At 57.1% G+C, this 23981-nt stretch overlaps 1 protein-coding gene across 2 annotated transcripts in view; it reads right to left on the bottom strand.

Moving 5' to 3' along the window:
* Nucleotides 1-23981, bottom strand: part of PRDM16 (PR/SET domain 16) — a 313325-nt gene that overhangs the window by 133964 nt on the left and 155380 nt on the right. For both annotated transcript variants that reach the window (XM_033114847.1, XM_033114848.1), the window contains exon 3: nucleotides 22913-22963. In XM_033114847.1, the coding sequence (XP_032970738.1) occupies nucleotides 22913-22963 (51 nt within the window). The remainder of the gene's footprint in view (nucleotides 1-22912; nucleotides 22964-23981) is intronic.

The following is a 23981-nucleotide window of genomic DNA, read 5'->3' as shown; positions in this document are numbered from 1 at the left end:
GGGTTGGCCCAGTTTATGCTGCCACCTGCAGCTGGTACATGTACCCTCCGAGTCCCAGGCTTCTGGGGGTCCCCCCAACACCCAGCTGCCTAATGTGGATTTAAGGCCCCGACCACCTCTCACGCTGCCTCTCCCACTGCTCTGTCCTCCCCTGTGCTCCACACGGATGGTACAACCGACGACTTCCTGAACGCCGTTCCCACGCTATTCCACGCGGCAGGGTCTTTGCACACTCTGTTCCCCCCATAGACCCGCCCTTCCTCAGACAGCCCATGGCTTTTTATTTCACTTCTTAGGCCCTGTCCAAGTGTTCCGTCGCACGAAGCTTTCTGCAGCCCCAGGCCCCACTGCTCCTTCCAAACGGGCTGGTAGTTCCCGCTTTGTCCCCCAGTACCCGTGAGCTCCTGCTGTCTGATCACTTCCTGTAAAACCCCCGGCAAAGAGGACAGGGCCACACGGACCACACGGGCATCACAGAAGGCACCCTGTTAACTGAAGGTCTGTCTCACACCTGTGTGGGGCCCCCTGGGAGGGGGGCAGGGAACAAGGTGTTGTTCCCCCACAGCTGCAGGGATGGGGTAAGGCACGGAGGGAAACACAAGTCCTGGTCCGACTGTCACAGCCGCCCGTGTATGTGTGACTGTGTGTCTCACTCAGTCCTTAGTACGAGCCCACAAGGATGACGTGACCACAGACCAGGATCACGGTCCCCACTGGTAGGTGAGAGTGGCCCAACCCCCCAAGGGCCCAGGCCCGGGAGTGGCAGAGCTGTGAATCCACTGGTCCCATTGTCCCCTCACTGGCACATGTCACAAGGCCACTGGCCCAGAGGGCATGGCAAAGGAGGAGCCATTCCTCACCCTCAGGGGTCACAGGGTTTGGAGGGTGCTGCTGTTCCAGGACCCCCCATGTGAAGGCAGTGGCCGGCACCTCTCAGAGATTGAGGCATCACAACGGGAACTTTTAAACCCCCTCAACTAACGCAAAGGAGGGACATGCAGCCAATATGCGTTATCCCCAAATCTGCACGTGTGCCAGGTGGAACGTGACCGACCATCAGTGGGCCGAGGGAACTGAGCCCAGGAGGTGGTGTCCTGAGCACCCTGCAAGCCCCCGGTGGGCCAGCCCAGCACGGACGCAGCAGCAGGCCCTGGCGCCACGTGACAACGGCCTGCGTATTCAGCGAGAGCCCAGTGCTGTGTCCTCTGTCCTGAGAACAGCCTGGGAGACCAACAGCGTCACCACCTTCACGACGGAGCCTGCAATGAGTCAAGTCCCAGTGTGGCCCTGCCATGGCTACAGGTACAAGTGACAGCAGGATCCCGGCCCTTGACAGCTCGGTCCTCATAGAGCTCCCCACTGAATGAAACCATGGCCAGGTCCCCTGGGGCTTGAGCACTTCCTGGGCACCAGCCATCTCCAGAAGCTTCTGGAAGCCAAGGACTCCTGTGACCCCCAGGGCTCGATGTCCCCACCTCGGCAGCCCCTGGGCAGACAGCTGCCTCTGAAAGAACAAACCCACAAACAGGGGTGCCTTTGGGGCTGGGAGAGGGGGGTCTGTGAGATGGTTATTCCAGCCGACGCCACCTGCAAGACTGGCAGGTGAGGGGCCTGTGTGTGCAGGGCTCTGGGAAAGTGGCCAGGGCAGCTGTGGGGTCAGTGCTCCATGCCAGCAGGTCTGGCCTGCCCTGCCTGGGCCAGCTGTGGGACCCAGGCTGCACTGCAAAGGGCTGCTACCATTTTGTCCATGCTCTTGGATTTGGTCAGCAGTGACCTGAACGTGAATTCCTTGGCTCAAACTTTCCTTAATCGCTGTTCTCTGTGGTGAGAGACCCCTGGCAGCTCTGCTGTAGGAACAGAGGGTCGTCCACGAATGACCAAGTGACTATCGGGGAGTCTCCTGTCTCTAGGACACTCCAGGGACCTGGCTGGGGCTTTGCAAACACTTAAGAGGAACCCACCCCGTGCTGGGGCTCTGTTCAGCTGTGAGAGGCGGCCTCCGGGACCAGTTCCTTCCCCATGGATGTGTGGCAGGGAGGACTAGGCTTTTAGTTCTGACTGCGAGGCTTCCAAGAGGGCCGGATGCCCTGCCACAGCTTTGACAGGAAGCACTTCCTCCAGTCTCATCTCCCCCTGCCCTGGGCGGGCGCCTCCCCCAGGCCTGTCCATCCAGGCCCTCCGCCCACTGCTTTCGTGGCTCTCAGGGTCTGAGGTTCAGCCTTGACCTTGGAGATTCCCAACGGCTATGACCAGCTGCTCCATTCCCGTGAGTCTTGTCTTAAAGCCTGTCCCAAACCTTTCCCTGTGTATCTTCTGTTTCCGCCTGAAAAACAAGAAACACACCCGAGACCCCATCTCTGGGAACAGCAGCGTCTGGGAGTGACTGGTTGTGGGAAAGGCTTGGTGGTGGGTGGGAACCTCTGGCAGGGCCACCCTGGTCATGGGGCCTCAGAATTGGGGCCTCTGGCCCTCGCCGGGCAGGCCCCCAAACCCAGGGGTTTATGCCCCCTAAAGGAGGTCCATAGATTGGGTGCTTTTCACTGTTCCTTCCAGGGAGGAGGCAATACCCGCTACCCAGCCAGCCCCCGAGGGGATCCCTGCGTGAAACCCGGGGTGAAAACAGAGCAGCTAGGACAGGCCAGCTGGAGGGCAGAGGTGAGCCCCGTCTCCTCTCTCCGTGGCGCTGGGGGAGGCCTGGGGGCCTCGGGCCAGATCACTGCTGGCGGCCCCACACCTCGAATAGTCTAGGAATTTTAGAATGTTCTAGTGGCTGCAGTGGACACTCAGCTGGGGTGGGAGGTGGGAAGGCCCAGCCTGGGGGACCCTCGATATCCCACACCCTCTTTCCACCCCGTTCTGTTCTTCATCATCAGGAAGGTGAGAGCCCACTGTGGAGGCCGGGGCCTCTGCTGAGGACCGCCAACTTTGGTTTTCTTGGAGCCCACTTTGGAAATAAAGGGGCAGCCTCCCTCTGACCTGCCCCAGTAGCTGGCGGGCACAGGGCTGTCCCCAGGGGCCATGTGTCCCGAGCAGGCTCCTGCCCCCCGCAGCCTGCCCTGCACACCCAGCTCCATCCTGCCCCCCCGTAACAGCTCTCCTCTAAGTGCACGTGTTAATGATCCGGCCACTGCTGTAATTTCTCCCCGTAGTCCATTAATTAAGAGGTCACAATCTGAGAGCACATTTACCCAATAAGCTTTCTTTTTTAATTATCCTAATTGCTTGGAGACTGACAAAGACTCTTCTCCTTCCCGCAGTGGCTTAGCCGATGACAAACACATTGCACACACGCACACTCGCCAAGTGGCTGGGCTACGTCCACAGCAGGGTCACGTGGCCCTTCCTGGGGTCAGACACCATTTTCCCTCGAAAATAAGACCTCGCCGGACAATCAACTCTAATGCGTCTTTCAGAGCAAAAATTAATATTAAGACCTGGTCTTATTTTACCATAGACTTGGTCTCATACAATATAATATAAGACCGGGTCTTGTATTAATTTTTGCTCCAAAAGACGCATTAGAGCTGACTGTCTGGCTAGGTCTTATTTTCGGGGAAACATGGTAGGTGCTCACAGGCGCGTGGCTGGAGCCCCAGGGCTGCTGGGAACACGCAGCAGTGGGGCTGCTCCCCACGTGCTCACACGTGTGTGCCGACGTGAGCCTTGGCTGCTCACGGTCTGAGGACCTAGGGCCCAGGCTAGCCAGGTGTGGGCACCTGTTGGCCGGACCCTGAGGCTGGCCGAGTCAGCGCGTCTTCACGGCCATGGTTTGTGAAGTGCAGGCAAACCCAGCCCGTGTCTAAGCAGCACTTAACATGATAGGTTCTCACTTATAGGCTTAGAATCGGGGTCATGGTCCTCCGTCCCATGAACAAGTGGGGCTCCCCGTGGGCTGGGCCAGCCGGACCTCTGCACTGATGAAGCCGGCTGCTGTCCTGCTGGACCTCACCTACAGAGGAGGAGCTCAGGTCGCCCAGGGGCTGGGGGGGGGAGGGTTTAGCCACCCTGCGAAGCCCATGCTTGTCTTAGAGCAACTCTGAGTCAAAAGAGCCGAGACACTCAGGAATGTAAACTGGGGCAACCGCTGCAGAAAACAGCCTGGAGGGTCCCCAAGAGGGTAAACCCAGAGTCACCTTAGGACCCAGCAAGTCCACTCCAAGGTCCACACCCAAGAGAACTAAGAACAGGACCCTGGACAGACACTGGAACACACACACCACAGCAGCTCTAGTCACACTGGCAAACGGTGCAAACACTCCAATGTCTGTCCCAGGTGGGTGGGTGAACAATCGCGGAGGGCCGACTGCGTGGTCTACTCGGCTGTGAAAGGGGTGACGCTCTGACAAGCGCTACAACGTGGACGGACCTTAAAACATCCTGGTCAGTGAGAATATTCACACACAAAGGGCCACGTACTGTGATGCCATTTGTACAAAATGTCCAAAACAGGGACACCCACGGGGTCAGACGAATGCAGGTTAGCGGCTGTCAGGGGACACAGGTGACTGCCGGTGGGCACGGGGTCTCCGTGAGGCCACCGAAAGTGTTCGGAACCACAGCACCACGGACGCACTAAATGCCACGGAACTGTTCACTTCACAAGGGTTAGTGTGTACGTTTTGTGAATTTCACCTCGATGAAAAAGGAAAAGGAGAAAGGAGAGAAACGGAGGCAGGAGGACGGACACAGCCCGTCTGGAGCCGCGTGGCGCCTGTGCCCACCCAGCTACCTGCGTCCTTCCCAACGGGACGGCTCTGCTCACGCTGGCCTCACGGGGCTCTGCGGGGATTAAGTCGCGTCTGCTGAGGTCAGCATGGGCGACGCCGGGAAACGCAGGCTGCGGCCACACTGCTGGCTTAGGGGTGCTGGCAGCCCTCGGACACCTCCACCAGCTCTCCGGGCGTCCGGCTGTGCCGGGCAGGCCCGCCTGCTCCGTGCAAGTTTACGTCTCTTTAATAAAGATTAAGATGTCAGATGGCTAGCGTTGCACAAAATCCCACTTTTATTAACTTCTCATTACCAGCTGAAGGGCGAAGCCAGTGCTGAGCTTCCGAGGCAGTGACAAGAAAACAGCGATTAGATATGCGTTTGTGACGCCTGTGGCTTACGGGCACTCTTGCTGACTAAGCAAACGGGCTGCACGCCGCCGGGCAGGACTCAAGACAATGGGGACCTAATGAAAAAAGTGACCGCAAGGCCTGAGCGAGGCTGGGGATCACAGAGTGAGGGTCCCAGGCCCCCACCGGAAGTGGGGGCACTGACCACACCATGCGCTGTGCCGGCTGGACTGCGAGCCTGTCCAGTGGGCTCACCGTGATCTCTCTGGTACCCACCCAGGGCACCCACCCAGGGCACCCTGTGACCCCATGTCCCCCACCTCTCCCTCCACCCCCTCCTTGCTCTTTGGGGTTCTTGACTTGCCAGTCCCTCTGCCTGGGGGCTCTCAGCTCTGCACCCCCCCCCCCAGGTCTCACTTCTTCTAGGCCTCAGGGACGTCCTCCAACACCCCAGTCACACAGCCTTGTTGGCAGCACCCTGCTCACGGGTAACTGCTCCGTGTTCATCACTCGTGTGTGCGTTTTATTGCTCGTGTGTGCGTTTTATTGCTACCTATCCCACAGCACCACGGGCGGAACGTTCAGGTCACATGTTGAAGCCCTAGCCCCATGGTGACAGCAGCTGGACGTGGGTCTTTGGAGGTGATGAAGCCGTGAGGGTGGGGCCTTCCGAAAGGGATTAGTGGTTTTGTGAGCAGAGACACGACTTTGCTCCTTCTCTCCGTCACATGAGGACACAGGGAGAAACCAAGGGGGAGGCCTCACCCCCACACACTGCCGGGAGCCTTGAGCTTGGACTTCTAGCCTCACGAGTGTGAGAGAAGCGTCTGCTGTTTAAGCCGCCGCCTGTTGTGGTATTTGGTTAAGACACCCTGAGCAGACTGAGACAGACGGGAGGGGGACCTCCGGGGAAGGGCCTGACCGTCCACAGCTGCAGGCGCAGGGCCCCGCGCAGGCCTGGCACAGAGACGCGCTCGGGAGACGTGTGCAAAGCCCGTGGAGGGTGGTGAAGAGGGGCAGGTGGCGTGCTGACAGCGCGTGGAGCGCTCGGCAAGTCCCTCACCTGCCTGCGCCCCGGAACCCTGGTCTGCAAAGAGGGGCTGGCGACCCTCTGGGGCAAGTGGGCTTACAATGAGGCCAGGAAGCCCTACGCCGGGGACAGTGCAGCACGGGGGAGGCCCCATGCGCCTGTCCACTGAACCAACAAACGAATGGATGTGGCGACTCCCCCAGCTCCTGCCATCTGACCAGCCGTCGCTTCTCCAAAGGCTGTCGAAGGCTCCTCCACGTTCCTTATTTAAATCATTCAAGGAGATCCTTCCTCCAGTACCAGCCTTGTCCAGGCAGGCTCCCTCCAGAGTAACACACAAGAGGGCTGCTGCAGCCAGAGGAAGCCAGCCGAGCCAGTGTCCGCGGGCTGCGTGCGTCACACGCGAAGCGAGTGCTCCGACGGGACGCACATGTTCAGGACCTGCTGCTGGTTGCGCTCTGGCTGGTTTCTTTTGGGGGCTCACCAGTGAGAACCAGGGAGGCGGCTCGGGCCCTGTGGCCCTGGGGAGGGGCCCTCGGGCCAGGTGGTGCCCGGTGTTGCAGGAGCAGCTTCCTCACCAGCCAACAGGTGGGGCCGTCTGGACCGGGCCTGGGATGGGGCCCAGCAGGACAGCAGCATTCCCGACATATTTGGGATCTCCCAGAATTCCCGACCGGACCTTGTTTTCCCACACCTGGGGCAAGGCTAGCAACAGAGTCCAGTGGGAGTAGGAGGCAGAGCCGCAGACAATCAGATAGTCATGCTGTCCCATCAACTAACCGTGTCCCCAAAGCAGCCTGCCCGTGCCGGCCTTCACACAACTGAACACCAAACGGAAGAAGCTTCCAGTGCTTAGAAACCCACGGGGGTGGCAGTGGTGCAGAACAAGGCCAGGGTTGAAGGAGACTCTCGAGTGTGTGCCAACCGACCCAGCTCAAAGGAGCAGGATGCCAGCCACGTGTCTGCCCGCCTGGTGAGATCCCCACCTACAGACAGAGCCCACTGGATGCCCCGCCAGGTGCAAACTCATGGGCACCGCAGTTCATTCTCAAGGAGGGTTAAGAGCTTCCAAACCCATTCCACGCCTCGGCAAACTACACCACACTACACGACCACACCACCAACACCTCGCAGGGTGGCCAGGGTCACCCAGGGACCCACTGCTCACCGAGCAGGGTGGGCCAGGGTCGCACAGGGACCCACTGCTCACCCAGCAGGGTGGGCCGGGGTCGCACAGGGACCCACTTCTCACCGAGCAGGGTGGGCCGGGGTCACACAGGGACCCACTTCTCACTGAGCCGCTGGCACAGGACCCCCCCCAGTGCACTCCTGTTGTTGTTACCATCACTATCACTTTAGGGGTCCCCCCGACTTGCTCCCCCCTTTGTGTGCCGTGGGCTCTCTCCCTGTGGCTCTTTTCAAGCTCTACTCCTTCCTCACGTCCCCTCGGAAGGGAGGCCAGCCCCCAACGTTGTTACCCAGTTTTAGAGACAGGGTGGCCAGCAGCAGCAGCCCAGCGGTGGAGGCAGGGAGGGGCACCCAGGGAGCTTGGACCACAACTTGCAGATCATGTGACCCTGAGCAAGTGGGTCTCCTGGGGCCTGGCAAGACCTCAGCTCCTTCTGGGTTTTGTTCCTCCTGGCTGGCCGGCTGGCTTTGCCTTCGGCGGACTCCCGCCGACTCACAGGGCTGGGGCTGAGCCCTGGGTCCAGGTGCTAACAGGATGCTGCTGGGTCCTTCAGGAGGGGAAGGGAGCCCTCGTCCTCAGTGTCCAGCCCGCTCTGGGGAGCACCGTGCTCTGTTGCTGAGATCACAGAGCCAGACACCTGGGCTCGCTCCCTGGCGCCCCTTCTCGCAGCTGTGTGACACTGAGCAGGTAACTACCTTCTCTGTGCCTCATTTCCTCACCTAGAGGGTGGGCACTGATCCATCTACCGCACTGGGCAGCCTTTTGCAGCAAGCGGTTTAAGCGCCTGAAGAAACAGCCAAATATACAAGCGGATCTGGTGCTCGGTCTTCTCCCCAGAGAACACACTGCACGGGAGCTTTTGACTCAGCTTCAGGGCAATGGTCCCTTCCCGTCCTGCTGCTGTGGGGCCCCGAACGGCAGCCGAACAGGCTCCCTGTGACAAAGAGGCCAAGCAGGCCGCCGCTGAGACCCACTATCAGCTGAGCAAACCTGCCCCATGGGAGACAACTCTGAGCTGGGGCCAGGGTGGAGGGCGAGACGGGCTGTGACGGAAACGCCTGCTCTCCCAGATGAGGCCACGCTCACACAGACCCCCCCCCAGCCGCCAGCGCCTCACTGGAGGGGCAGACTCATCACCTGGGAGTCTGGCTCCAGAGGCGCCCAGGCAGGTCTGCCCGAGGGCCTGGCTGGGTGTGGAGTGTGGGTGGGCCTGCGGCCGTGGTGTGTGTACCAGCCCCCACCCAGCCCTGCGCTCAATAGCCCCTGCTCCTGCCCTGTTTACCGGAGGGGGGGGAAGGCCCCTCGCTGCTGTGTAAACAGACTTTCCAAAGGCCTATGCTTTCTCACCCCTCTCCAGCTCTCCAAACTCACATTATGAATTGGTGGGCTTATCGGAAGGGCCGTCTGGCAGTGAAAAGATGCTTCCACGCATTGTGAGGCTGCATGGAAACCAAGTCATGTCACCCCAAGGACAAAGGAACTCAAGTGTTTGAAATGCAAAAATATTTTGACCCAACTACATCATTTTTCAAAGGAAAAAAGTAATTCACGGCTCACAATTCACTTGCTATCTCGCAGGAAGTCCTGTATTTCTTATTAACTCCCCAAGGCCTGTTTCTCCGTGTGAGAGGTCACCTCAGAGGGCCAGGGTGTGAGGGGCACTTAGGAGTTTTCTTTCTGTCTCTTCCTGTTGTTGTTTTTCTTTTAATGCTGCCTCGTGTTTACGAGGTGCCCGCCCAGCGCTGCTCCGGGCCTTATCTCAAAGGTCCTCACAGGCCAGGAACTTGAGTGGGATGCAGACCGTCTGCCCTGTGGTGCCAAGTCAGAAACCAAGTTTCCAAGAGGTTAGGTCACTTGCCCCAGGTCACACCAGTTGATGGTGGAGCCAGAATTAGAACTCCTGTGTCTAATCCCCCTCTGGATGTCCTCTCCTGGACTCTTTGGATCCCCTGTGTAATGATGGTGTTTGGATGAGACTTCAAGGGCTATCACCACCATTATCACCACCATCACCATCACCACCATCACTACCACCATCACCACCATCACAACCATCACCACCACCACCACCACCACCGCCACCACCGCCACCACCGCCATCACCGCCGCCACCGCCGCCATCGCCGCCATCGCCGCCATCGCCGCCATCGCCACCATCACTATCACCATCACCACCATCACCACCATCACCACCACCACCACCACCATCACCACCATCACCACCATCACCACCACCACCATCACCATCACCACCTGCATCACCATCACCACCACCATCCTCACCATCATCATCACTCTTTACCATCATCACTATTACCTTCATCATCGCTAGTCTATCACCATCACCACCATCATCGTCACTATCACCACTACCTTGGTCTCACTCTGAGCCCTAAGCATGTACCAGGTGCTATTTTAAGTGTGCTTTACATATAGTAACTCATGTAATCAGTAATCACAACTTTGAGGGAGAAGTTACTAGCGTTTCCATTTTACAGACAAGGAAATCAAGGTGCCAGAGGATAAAGAAGTCCTCAGACAGACTTCTAGAAGCCTTCTGAGAAATTCTTTCCACCACCAAATCTTGAGGTCCACTTGAAGTGTTGTGGGCAGGCCTTCATGAGGCTGCGGGAGCCGCTCCGAGGAGTCTGGGCCAAGAGGCAGCCTGTGGAGTTACAGCTGAGCGAGCCCCCAATGCCTCTAACACGGTGTGTGGGGTCTGAGCCCCAGAGGCCCAGGAATTGGGACAGCTCAGGAAGTGCCTCCATGGGCAGGACAGGGCAGGGCACTTGCTCAGGCTCAGGCAGCCAAAGCTGTTTGTCCTGCTGGAAAGGCAAGGTTTTTCCTGCAGGGTGAGGGTACAGAAGGGGCGCTGGCCGAGAGTGCACAGGCAGGAGCTTCTGAGGAGGTGAACGCTGTGTCATGCTGGGAAACCAGGGGCCCAAAGAGGGACGAGGGCTTTGAGGAGTATTTCAGTGACACTTTGGGGGCCAAAAGGTGATTATGAAAGAAAGCTTCTGGGTGTTTATTAAAGGGCACATGCATAGCATTTGCTGGAATAACGGGAAGGACGCCCAGGACGCGACAGGACAACCAGGTAAAGCAACTAGGAGAGGAGGTGGGCGCCAGCCCAGGCTGAGGGGATGCGGCTCACTTCCCCTGTCCCTCTCCCACATCTGGTTCTGGGGAACACACACTTCCCATTCAGACACCCTGGAAAGTGGGTGACCCTGGACAGTGAGGACCAGCTAGGTGCCCCCCTCCCCGGGCACAGCCTCGTGCTTAGGAGTCTGGGTTTGGGAGCATTTTGCGAGGGCCAACTCTATCATGTACAGTCTGAGTGACCTCAGACGGGTGAATGCACTGGCCTGAACCCCAGTTAGAGGAGCAGCTGCCTCCCAGAGCCCCCAGCACTCTCCAGATGTGATCTAAGCTCGTCACCTCCGCCAGCCTCAGGGACACGGCAATGAGCATGCAGATGTGTCCTCTGCCTCCCTGGGTCCTGGCCCCCATGGCCTGACTCTGCACACAGAAAGGCAATCATGCGCCTTCCTCCTGTGGGAGCCAGGACACACAGGCCTCCCCTCAGGCCGGTTCTGCCTCCTGAGGGGCTGCACATGGGCAGACACTGGACGAAGACGCCCCGTGTCTCCCGGGGGAGGGGGGGGCCCAGACCATCCTGAGAAGGAGCTCGAGGGTTTTCACCACCTTGCCCGTTCCCTTCTACTCCTGCCTCTGCACTTCTTGTCCAAAACAGAAATACAAAGGGAGGAAATCTATTCAAAATTCCTCCTCCTCATTTTATTTTTGCAGTTCTCTGGGGTGCCTACGCTTCAGATTTTCTTCCGATAATTATCTGCCCTTTCGGGGCCTTGGTAACTCGCATGGCACACAGGATGTCCTCGAGTAAACACAGAGGATGCACGGCTCGCTGGCCTGGCCACAGCACACAGTATGTCCGCAAGGAAGCACGGAGCTGCACGGCTCGCGGCCCCTCCCCCCAGTGTGAATGGGGAGCAGCGGATTTTTACGATTTTTCGTGTCTCTGGATATCTCTCCCTACACTCAGCTGATCCATGATGAACACATCAGACTCTTTTTATGTGATAATTTTCCATCCCCGGCAATGCAGACATTTCTGTGGCTAATACTCTGAATCTTGGCCATTGCTCAGAAATAACAGAGGCAAGGTTCCAACATGAAATAATAAGTCTCGCCTTTTATGACTTAATTTATCAACACTATACTGGAGAAACATCTTGTTAACTGGGTGAGAAGCAGCCGTTCAGCGAATGGCCGTGGCTGACGGAAGCGGGTGTCAGGTGGAATGATGGGCCCTGTTAGCATACAGAGAGGCCGGCTGACGGAGGCGTTATTCAAAGAAGAAAATACTGCTGAATAAGAAGCAGGACCCTCATACTGAATCTGTTCAATTAAGAATCTCACTCCTTCTGGCCCAAATCCATCTAATATCCTCACAATGTCCCCCTGCATAGAACAGGGGACGAAAGGAGGAATTGCCTCAAAAAAAGGCTCCTTAGAATTAGATACCTACAGGAACGCGGCCAGGCCCACACGGCAAGATGGCGCATTTCTGCCGAAAAGGAACAGAACAAGCAGTGCGACAGACCCCTGGAAGCTTGCTCCACCACAAGGAGGAGTACCTGACAGGGGACGTTGGAGCTGGGCATCCCTAGGGCACCAGGGCCCCCAAGAACAAAGGCCGGGGAGGCCCATCACACAGCTGACTGGGGCCCCACAACATGAACCCCAGGAGGGCAGAAATGGGGAGAATTCAGCCTGTGTCTCCAGCACCTGGGACAGCATCCCGCACACAGTAGGTGCTTGGTAACCAGTTGTTGAATGGGTGAGCGAATGAATGAACGCAGGGCGTTTTGAGACTCTGCAGAACCGGACAAAACGGCAGATGCCCTAAGTGAACGAGTCAGGCAGGTGAAGTGAGACGAGGCCTCAGGACCCACCAGCCGCCCCACCTCGGAGCCTGACAGACGTCGCAGTTCTGTGCAACGGCAAGACACACAGGGTAGTTCTGCCAGTGCTACCACCGCGGCACCCGTCCGGGACTTTCTGGCTGCAGAACTGGAGGGCAGAGAGCTCGGGACGGTGTCACACTGGCAACTGGCAGCTGAGCCTAGAAGTCACCCAGCATGCGTCCCCCATAGCCACCCGCCAGCCTCGTCACCAGCGCCGCTATGGGCCAGACACCGTCTGGGCACTTTACATAACATAACACGTTTAATAACTAAAGTACCCCACACACGCATCCATTTCTAAAAAGCACCCATTAAATCACCACAAAGAGTGACATTATTTCTGCGTATTTCCTTCCAGACTTCGTTATATGTCCTTAGATGTGTGTGTATATTTCATATGTGTGTGTGTGACGATAAGATGCCACTTTTTGAGAACACTTCTTTTTAAAAAAGTGAAAAGCCTTTATTTCCTAGAGCAGTTTTAGGTTTATAGAAAAATGAGTGGGAAGTATAGAGGGTTCCCGCATACCCTCTCTCGCCCCCAGCCCCAGTTTCCCTTATTCTTAACATCCTGCATTAATTAGCACACGTGTTACTACTGATGGGTCCATACTGACACATCGTCACAGTCCAGAATTTACTCTGTGGTTCCCCCTTGGTGTTGGACATTCTACGGGTTTGGGTAAACGCAGAACGACACGTACGCATCATGAGAGCGTCGACAAGAGTAATTTCGCTGCCCTAAAACCCTCTGTGACCCTCCCTTGTCCCACCCGACAACCACAACCACTGACCCTTTCACTGTCCCCATAGTTTTGCCTTTCCAATGTCACAGAGTTGGAACCACACAGCACGCAGCCTTTTCGTATCGGCCGCTCACACTTAGTGACGTCATTTAAGGTTCCTCTGTGTTTTCCTGTGGCTTGAGACCAAAGCCCTCTTTTTAGTGCCAGATCACCCAAGTGCCTCTTTTAGGCACTGGGTGGGTTGGTCCCTCCTCACCTGCCCTGGTGGACCTCACCACTCATCAGTCAAGGTCGACAGAAGGATGAAGCTCCCTGGCCTGTTCTTCAGCGTCATTCACAGATTCACCCCTCCCAACAAAGGGACCAGGCACCTCCCACAACTGACCCGGCATGGCTTTTCCCAGGCAACTCTGGACCAAAGATCAGATCCTCTCTTCAAGGAAGGTCAGTCTCAAGGGCTAGGCACACCCAAGAGATCCATGGACACGGGCGAGGAGGGGACACTGTGCCAGTCAGACACAGCTGCAAGAGGCAGCGGGCTTTATTTTCACTTCATCCTTGTTTTTCCTCCATGCTCACGGTTTCCTTGCCTTACTGTGGGCTCCATTCTCTTTGCACACCTCAGGGCTTCTCCCTACTTAAGCTGTCACCTAGGAACTGGCATTGCCAGTTCCACCGCCACCTCCTCCAGAAAGCCTGCTGCGTTAGGCTGCATTACTGCCCCACTTGCATGCCCCCTGCTGCATGACCACACCCCTCCTGTGAAAGGCAGGTTTCTCCCCTGTGCTGGTGGCCGTGACCGTGGGGTGACCTTGGCGGATGTGGGCAGAAGGACTAATATGCTCGTTCTGAGCCTAGGCCTCGATGATTACAAGTATCTGCTTTTCCTCCTCTCACGCCGTCACCATGAGGACAACATGCCCCAGAGAGCCCACTGTCTGAGGAGGACGAGACGGTCAGCTTGGAACCAAGCCCAGCTGAGCCCAGCTGAGATCAGCCAGCTTGCACACGTGTAAGTGAGAATCAGCATGTGTGGTCTAAGAGTCCGGGGAGGTTTGTTACACAGCAGTATGGCTGCCATCGCTGACTGGTACACCTGCTTCGAGTCACTCCAGCCCGATTCAGTCTTGCGTTTCTCTGTATTGTACCCATAGGTTAGTGCCACTCTGGACTCAATGCCTAAAGCGCCCAGGCTGGCGTGACTTTACACGTGGAGAGCAGCACTGGAGGCACATGGTTAACACGATATTCCAGATCACTGGCCTCGGAGTCTTGCTGGCTGGCATTTGATGGCTCCTGACTTCTCCACTGAACTGTGTGGCAAGTGACCCTCACTCTCTGTGCTTGTTTTCTAAGCAGTAAAGTGGGGGTGACAGTGCCTGCATGGAGGGATGGGGGGTACTGAGTGTGTGGGCACAGGTGCCTGGTGTGGGCCAACATTCTGACCCCATGACGGTGTAACGATAAGCCCGCCCCTGGCCCACAGGGCTGGCGCTCCACAGAGGATAGCCTCCTTGGGTCCAGGCGGGGCCGGGTGCCACTTCTGCGCTCCTCCCCTCCTAGCTCCACGTGCACGGGCAGCCCGACAGCAACGTGAGGCCCCAGTGGGACCCCCGCACGCACACCCACCCCGTGGCATCAGGAGGCCAGAGAAGTTGGCGAATAAAGGGCCAGCCGGGATGGGCCCCTCCCCAAACTGGGGCACGTCCTGCTCCATCCCAAGACAGCAGGTGGCTTCTTAGAGGACACAGCCTTCCCTGTGGCTCTGCCCCTTCCAGAGTTTCTGCAGGCCGGGCAGGCTGCAGAGCCCCCCAGCTGCTGCCCCTGCAGGAGGACAGACCACCTCCCACCCCCCCTAGCTCCAGCACAGTCCCGGGCCAAGAAGTGATGAGAGGTCTGGCTCCCCACTCTCAGGACCAGGACCTGCCCAGGGCCCCCCACCTGGAAACCAAACCGTGTGCTCATGGCCTGTGCGGACCTGGGGCTCAGAAGAGGGCCAGCTGCATAGCCTGGCTCCACGACACCATCTGAGGCACAAGGGGGCCTCAGGAGCCGACCCTCCCTGGAGGCCTGGGGTGCTTAACTGGCACCGAGAGAGAAATGGGTGCAGCCCAAGTGGCCAGGCTACGGGCAGACCCCAGACCCACCGGCGCTGTCATCTTTTCCCAGGAGAGGGACCGGCCACTGGACATGTTTGTGTGAAGCCAGGAGGGGCCTTACACTCAGGATGACAGCTAACTGCGAGGTGAGGCGGGGCGGAGGTGAAGCCCTGTCTTCTCTTCCAAAGCTTGGCTGTGCCGGGAGCTGGCAGGGGGGTGCCCCACCCAGGGCAGTGACATCGACTTCGCCAGCTGCGGGTCTGTGTGTTTAACGCAGAAGACGCAGACTAGGCCTTGGAGCTGATGTATTTTTCTCTCCTGATCGCACGGCACAATTTAATTAACCCGCGATTGCACCCACCTGAAGATTACAGTTTATTGACACCACCATCTGGCCCCTGGGAAGCGGGTAATGTAGATAATAAATCTGCTTCATTAGCCGCTGCAGCGAGAGAGGGAGAGAGGCGTCCTGCTCCCAGCCACCTCTCCTAGCACCCACCTGCCATGACCGCCTCTGACACCCTGAGGGGCTGGTGTGGTTTCCAGGACAGCCACGTGGGACAGACACCTGCGCCTGTGAACTCTGACCCACTGCAGGTGGCACGACACCACTTTGGAGACAGGTGTCCTCAAAGAGGCCCAATGTGGCCAGCATCCACTCAGGGTCGCACTGGCCTCCTCAGGCCATGCCAGCAATAGCAGCGGCACCCCTAACGCCCACTCAGCGGGCCTGGTGCCCAGAGCTGTACCCGGTCGCTATCTTGTTACCCGACTCAATGCTCGGCCCACACACGCCTTGCTGGGACTGGGAGCTCCCAGTGTGCTCAGGAGGAAGCGGAAATGCAGCAGTCCCAGTAGAGGCCAGGGCCCCACCGCGGGGCAGAACCAGGTTTAGAGGGTGGGGTGGGCTGGGAGGCACTGGGCCTCTGGAAAAAAGAAAGTCCTTTTGTTTTACCTTCCAGGTGAATGCCCGTTTTCAAGTTCTGAGTCTGTCCTTCACATTGGTGGTTTTGTGTGCTGTTGAGATTTAAGTTTGGGCAGAAAATCTCAGCAGGTGGGAGAAGGGCCTGACCACAGAGATGGGTCCCCATGTAACCTGCTCTCACACACGGTGCCAGGGCTGCTGGGGGACCCCGAGGGTCCCTCCCCACGCTCCCTCCGCCAGGACCCCGGACCCAAGCTTCAGCCTAGACCCCTTTCAGACATTTCACAAGGGATGCTGCAGGCTGACAAAGGAAACCTGGTTCATTGCTTTCTCAGGAGCAAAACAAGGGGAAAACCACTGTCCTTCCTGCTGTCCTCCCCCCAGGTGTGGCTCTCAGACCTGAGCAGGTGTGTGGAACGAAGTGCCGTCTGCGCACGCCTGCTGGAGCCCTGGCCCCCGCAGGCCCCCAGGCCCAGGGCCGCAGCGGGTCACCGATGACCAGAAGGAAATGACTTACCCTCACGTGTCCCCAGCTTCATCTGAGGTTTAAGCTGATGGGAAATCCCTCCCCTGGGTGGGGGTGAGGGAACTGCAATCAACTCGTGGGGGGCGGGGGGGGGGGACAAAATGCTAAAAGGGGACAAAATGCTAAAAGGGGACAAAATGCTAAAAGGTTGCATTTGTAGTGTCATCACCCAGCCAGCGGGAGCTGCTTGTAACTCACGGGGCCACACTATGAGCCCATTAATCACCCTTATCTGCGAAGGAAGGGGCCACGGTGCCACCGCCCCGGGGCACGTTCTGGGCTGCGAGGTGGCTGCAGGTCAGAGTCCGCCCAGGGGCCTGACGTTCTGCCCCAGGCACTGGAGCCACCAAAGTCACGCCTAAGCCGCCTCTTCAGATAAGCGTCAACAGTTGTGAAAAAGGAGGCCTCCCAGGAGGGGCCGGGGGAGGGGCAGGTAGCCAGTCGTGGGGCGGTCCCGGGGCGCGGGTCCCGGGGCCACCGGCCAGGAAGGGACCGGCGGCGGAGGCGGCACTTTCCGACTTTCTGGTCTTGGCCCCATTACACCTCTCGCTTTGCAGCCTTTGATTCAGCAAAATCAAGGATGCAAACTTCTTAGGAGTACTTAGTTTCCATGGCAACTGAAGCTGACCTCAACATTATTGTTCTCAAGAGGGGACTGACTTTCCTATATGTTCATTCACTGAATTAATGGACTCCCGGCTCTTTTATCAGCAACCCCCGAACAAAGGAAAGAGAGACATGTCGTCAAAGGGCTTTCAGCCACTGTCCAGCCTTTTGTCCAAGGCTTACTGCAACGAGGCGAGTCCATTGAGCCCCAGATTATCAAAATCAACTCGGGGCTGTCTCCGTGGCAGCTAAACACACTTTGATTTCATAAAGACATAACTGATCCCACATGCAAATTCATAATTGGGACCGCAGGGTTCTTAGGCTTGCGGCTGGGGTGTGTTTTTTGGGCACTAAAGCACGGCCCTAGCGGCTCTGGAGTGTAGCTGCTGGGACGTGCACCGGAGTAAGGAGAGACTTTCCAGCCCTCACCTCACCAGCACAGGCCATGCTGACGACGGGGAGCCAGGCTTATTCCAGTCCCGGTCAGACCGGCCGGACCCAACACGAGTGGGCACATGAAACTCCACTCTGGGGTCGCGTCCGTCCCCCTTCTCCTTCCAGCCACATCCCTGCCCCGCCCGCCTCCCCCTCTTCCCTAACCCTCCAGCCACCTGGAAAATGCCTCTGCTTCCTCCCGAGCACAAACAATGCAGAGGAAGCAGCACTGAACACCAGCGTCAGCTACACCGTGCAGTGCCGAGGGGCTTAAACAGCCCACGGAAACTAGGACCTGGGCCCCCAGAGCCAAGCGTGGCCTGGCCGCTGCTGGGTACACCCCGGGGAGTGGTCTGTCCAGTCACTGCTGCACAAAAGACACTTCGCACTGGCCTGTCTGTCTCCATTCCCACCGCCCTGGGGCTCCCTCTTTCCTGGCTCCTAGTCACCCTTCATTTGCGCCACCCCCACCCCCCACCCCCAGGGACCCAGGAGACCTCCCTGCTGCCCAATACCAGAGGCATTGCACCAGGTCAGGTGACAGAAAAACATGCACACACAACAGCCCAGAGGGACAGGCCACGGTTCTAATGTCCAAATAATCACCTCACAAATGATCATAAACGTCACTCCATCACCCCGGCTGGACAGTGCCAGCTGGGCGAGCAGGTGACTTCTGCGACCTGTAGCATTTTGTACGTAACAACAGCGAGAGATTTCCGGACCCATCACGGCCCCTCTTCCAGTAGCAGGACTTTGTGAGCTCCATTTATTTTTGACTCTCCTCTGAGCCCGGCCCTCCCCGGCGTGCTGCCTGGGGTGCTCCATTGGTCCAAGCCTCTGATGAGGCACCTTTTCAAGTTTCCAGTCCGAGCCCTACTGATTCGAATTCCTGATTTATTTATTTGGGGGGTGGGGTGGGGTGGAGAAGAAAAAAGAAAAAGAAAAAGGCCACTTTCCTTTGTTTGTGTTTTCTCCGGGCTGCACTGTATTAACACGTCCTTCCTTTTCAAGACGGTCAAAGAAAACAAGATAAAGTGGCACAAAGGGAAGGCTACTGGGGTCCTGTGTTTGCCCCTTTTCATATCACCAAAGAGATTGAATCAAAATTCTTTTAGCTGATACCATCTCCCCGGGTGGACTGCACTCTTGTTAACGGATAAATTCAAGCCCTCCAGAAAGTCACAGAATAAATCTACGCCTTTTGCCCAATGTCTGTCCTATTGGATTTTGATAAGACGGCCATTGAACCTTAATAACGACTCCCATCCATTTCCAGCGGGCCCTTAACACGGCTCTTTATTCGTCCCCAAAGCCTCTTCGCCCGGCCTTTTTATTACCGGCTCTGGCGGGCTCTCCAGGGAGCGGGCGACCCGAGTGATGGATGGACAACTCGCTAGATTATCTCCCGCAGATGTTTGCTCTCCAGGAGCCCCGGGCTTTCCCTCTAAGTAAACAGAGACTAAATAGAGCCGGTGGAGGGAGCAGTCCCAGAAGTCCTGGCACCGAGGCTAGAAAAGGCGATGCAGCCTGACCTGCGGCCAAAGTGACTTTGGGGGAAGCTCCTGCAACTCACCCAGGGAGCGCACCAGGGCGGTGCAGAGTGGGGGGTGGGGGGTGGGGGTGGAGGGGGGAGGGAACCGGGAGGGGCGAGCGCGGGTCCAGTCTCATTAGCACCAAAGCCAAGCTGCACAGGCTGCGGAGGACAGACACATGGGGACAGGGACCAGGGACCGTGGAGGACAGGACGGAGGATGCAAGAATGCAGGATAGAGGTGGAGAGGGACGGGAGGTATGGAGAAGGGGTAGGGCTGCAGGGCTCACAGGAGGGGCACTGGAGGTTGGGGGGTGTGGAGGCTGATCAGAGGCGGGGCGTGCGGCCTTGCCAGGCGGTGGCTCCGCCCCTTCTGAAGGCGGGGCCAAGCCTGGCGCCTCTTACAGGTGGTGGCTGCTATCACTCCAGAGCCCTGCCCAACCCGCCACCAGCTGTGTCCTGAGTTCAAATCCCACCCCCTCTGCTGATGTGGGCGACCTCCCTGGGCGTGGGTTTTTTCTTTCTGTAAACTCTGAACAAATGGATTCTTCAGCCCCATCAGCAACCTGGCTCTCTAATACTTAGAATTTATAACCACGACTTCCCCACAAAATATCACATTTTCTGTATATCTCTGTGTCAAGCCACTGATTGAATTCATTAACTTTTGTTACATTTCACTGATGCAGATAAAGAACAGAAATATAATTATCCTAATGATGGCATAGATGAAGCTCAGAGATGTCAACTAACCACACAGCCTCCCAGTGCTTCTGGACCATATTTTTAAGGCTCACAAACCCGTGAGTCTTTGGGGGCAGAGACGCCCTGTTCAGCCAGAGACAGAAATGGCGACTTGGAGTTCACATCCCATAACCAGGGAATCCAGCAAATTAGTGTTTAAAATAGCAGGCCAAGGCACGTGGAGTTATATTCTGCAATGAACATGTGTATCTCCACAGCTGTAAGTGACCGTCGGCGTGGAAGGCGGGGCCTCCTACCTGGAAGAAGGTCAGCTGAGTGCTGCACTTATCCATCTTTACGGCCCCGTTTACGCTGCTCACACCTCGCTCAGCCCATCCGCTCGCTCCGTCCCAAAGCAGCAGGCACATCACAGCAGGGTGGGTTCGCATCTAAGCGCCAGGCTCAGGGTTCCACCATTTCACCACCGTGACCTTGGGCACCCACCCGTCAGTCAAAAGCCCCAAATGCTGATAACACCGAAGTTCAGTGGGAGACTGGGACAGTCCTGGGTTCAGGGGGCGGTGGTGGGGTAGAGCCCCCTCCAGGGAGCACCCTGGACGGGAGCTGGCTGGGAGTCAGGAGGCCTGCCCCAGAACAGACGGCACACGAGACCCCTGTGGCCCTGCTGCCCAACGCTGGCTCCCTGAAGCTCGGGGCTGTGGGGTCAGGCCTGTTCTGATGCTGTGCGGAGAGGGACCCCTGGACCCCTGGACGGGCCTTACAAGGGCCCGTGTTTGAGGGGATGCCCACACACGCTGGGCCGTTGTGGGTAGGGCGCTGGCAGGGCGCTGCAGGGTGGCATCTCGCACCCAGCCCGCAAGCAGCTCTCAGGAAGAAGGGCCTCTGGACCACGTCAGCCAAGGCCCCTCAGGCCCCGCTGCGGTTGCAGGAGGACAGAGGAGACCCCTGTGCTTGTCCCGCCTGCTCGTGTTCTGGTGCAAAAGCATCCAGCGCTTGCCTCCTCACCGCGCTTCCCTTTAGATGTGACCTTCCGGCCTTCTGCCCTGACACTTGTGCCCAGGCTGGACGCGTGACTGCCCAGCCCGTCACAGATGCATCGCTCTGACCTCCCGCCAGGCCACCCACTGTCAGGAGGGAGTCCTGGCCAGGCTTGGACGGTCAGGGTCATAATTGAGGTGGGAAGAATGAAGATTTCACATTTGCTCTGCAAGTTGAGACTGGAGTTGACTGTAGGTCCCTTTTCGTGGGAAGTGAAAATACCTCAATTCTTTAAAATGTGAGAAATCTGCTTCAGAGCTATCACTACTTTATATCCTTGAAGAAAGTGCGAATTCCTTCCCAGAGGCAGGAAACGGGAAAGGAACGCTGTTGGGATTGACATTGCTTTGAGGAGCAGAGGGCTCAGGCCGCCCCTGGGCAGTGGGACTGGGAGTGGACACGTTGTCCCAGCAGCTGATCAGACAACACAGACCCTGAGTTATGGAGACGACGAGGTAAAAAGGGTCACCCTGTCAGACGTCCTTCAGGAGGTCACTGCAGGGTCAGGAAATGTCTCCCATTGCAACATTTTCTCCAAAATCAATGTCTCTGGTGTGAACCTGGCAGGAAGGGGCAGCTCCCCAGTCCGTTCCACATAACTCTGCTCAGCTGGCAGGTCGCATCCTTTACCTATAGGTCTGCTTACAGGTAAAGGGATGGCGGGTCACCGATTCCTTTCTGATAGGTCTGCTTAGATGGCGGGTCCCCATGCCTTACTGATACGTCTGCCCAGATGGCAGGTCCCCATGTCCTACCCCCCATAGAGAACTGCCCAGATGCCTAGGCTCCAACCACCAAGCCAGGCGCAGAGAGAACCTGTCGGGAGCGAGGGAGGGGCCTTCACCATGACTGGTATGCCCAGCTCTCAGCCTGACAGCCCTGAGAGCACATGTTCTGTGACTGTGACCCTAAGAACAGAGCACTTGACAAGAGCTGGCTAACCGGTGCTGACTCAGCGCCCCCAGAAGTCTGCTGGGCTTCCTGACGCTGCCCGGCACGATGCGTACGTGCAAGACGCCAAGTGAGAGAGAAAATGCTACCTCAATTGTACTGAAAACCCCAATGCTAGACCAGCTGCCGTGCGTGAGTGTGTCTGTGTGTGTGTGTGTGTGTGTACGTGTGTGTGTACGTGTGTGTGTGTGTGTAACCATGTGCTTATGTGCACATGTGCCTGTGTGTACCATGAGTTGTGTCATGTGAGCATGTTTGTTCATGTGTTTGTGTTACCGTGTGTCGTGTGCCGGTGTTCACGTGACATGTGTTTGCATGCATGTGTGTGGTGTGTGTGTACATGTGTACATACGTGCTCGTGGATGACACAACTTCGATGGAGGCTCTGACGACAGGCTGCAGGTTTTGGAGATGATTTCTGGGTCTGATCCCTTCTGCCAGCTGCCCAGCCCACAGCGCGCAGACATAGGTACGTACCTGCCTGTGTGTGCGTGCTTTCCTCTGGGGAGGTGTGCATCCTTCAGGCCTAGTTCACCCTTGGGTCTTTTAGAGCTAATGTCTGTCAACCAGCTATCATCCGTCACCAGCCAGCAGAGTAGCAAACGACATCCACATTGACACTTTCTCTCGCCTAACGGGCTGCTTACTGAGCGCCCTACCCAGGCCCTCTTTGGAGGCTGAATACAGCAAAAGGCTTTGCTGAACCTGCAGGCAATCGTGTGTTTTACTCCCTACCGGCTTTTCATGTGAATATCCAGTGAAGATAGTGAAATAAACACAACCTGCATTTATTTAATTTCATGCATCACCTGGGATCCCCGCAGGTACAGGGCTCTGCTCAGTTCCCAGGAGCCAGGGGGGCTCAGTGAGGTGACCCCTACCTGCCCACACGATGAAAGTCAGCCCCGTCCTCATTACAGAGTCACTGTTTTGTACACGCGTGGGGCTGTAGATAACGATCAATTGTGGATTGCCGGCGCGGCCACCGGCCCGGCCACCGGCCCGACTACACACATGCTAGCACAGGGACGCACGCGACCGAGGCAAGAGAAAGCGTGGAACCAGCTCTCCTACCTTTTGGATGCAGCCTTCCTGTGACGACACTTCTGCATCAGTCAGCATTTGCTGCAAAACAATTTTGAAAGGCGTTGTTAGTTGCTGGCAGAATGCAGTTCGCAAGCCACCGTGGGCTGTAAGTCATGGGGGCAGATGGAATGTCCTCTGAAATACTGAGGGTACAACCCAGCAACTTCTCCATAATATGAAAGAAAGGGCTCTGGGGAGAACTGGGGTCCTTCATTCTCACAGAGTCTCCCCATTTGTTGAGAACGGCAAGGAACCCCTCAGGGATGTTACCTCCCTGGAAAGGCAACTGGGTCCTTATGGGGACGAAGCCATCCTGTGGAGCTCACCCTGATCCTTTAGTAACTGGGTGGAGACACACACATAGTGTCAGAAACAGTTCAATAGGAGCATGAAAACGTTCTGAAACATGCCAACGAGTGTTCTGCTGTTTCCTCTGAGTTCCACCAGCACACAAGCCCCCACGTTTGGAGGTGATCGTGCCCACGTGGTGTGTAGCCAGGGTCGGCACGAGGCCACTCTGTCCGACTGCATGGACACAGGCTTGAGAGAGAGAATGGCCAAAGTTCCAGCCATTCCGGGGTTTTCTTCCACACTTTGGACTTGGAGCTTTCCTTGGCTCAGCTCTGCAGAGCTGTAGCATTTTGCCTGGCAGGCGGCTCCTCTTAAAAACCACTGGGTTCCACCCCAGAGGGGCGGCATTTCAGGGACGGGTCCCAGAGTGCTTTCTAAGCTAAGCAAACTGACAAATTAGCTGTATAAATGGGGTTTTCCCTTCTGGATTGAAAGTGCGTGGACACGTATAGAAATCGGAACGTCATTTCCTTAAGAATAGAAACTGAGATTGAGACTAATATTTTAAAAATAAAGCGAGAAATGGTGTCAAATCCAGGGGTTTCATTTCCCCTCCCCTTAAAAGCACACCATTGCCTTTTCCAATTAGCAGCGTGGAGCACGGGGCCCACCAGTGCCCACGCGGGCAGTGAAAGAACCAGGATGCTACGTTCCAAAACACTGGCCAATCTGCCCGGGCTCAGCTGTAATAACAATAAGTCATATT

Source organism: Rhinolophus ferrumequinum, chromosome 9 (assembly GCF_004115265.2).
Source record: "Rhinolophus ferrumequinum isolate MPI-CBG mRhiFer1 chromosome 9, mRhiFer1_v1.p, whole genome shotgun sequence".
NCBI classification, from domain to species: Eukaryota; Metazoa; Chordata; class Mammalia; order Chiroptera; family Rhinolophidae; genus Rhinolophus; species Rhinolophus ferrumequinum.
The sequence above is the reverse complement of the archived record's forward strand: the minus strand, read 5'-3'. Positions and strand labels throughout refer to the sequence as shown.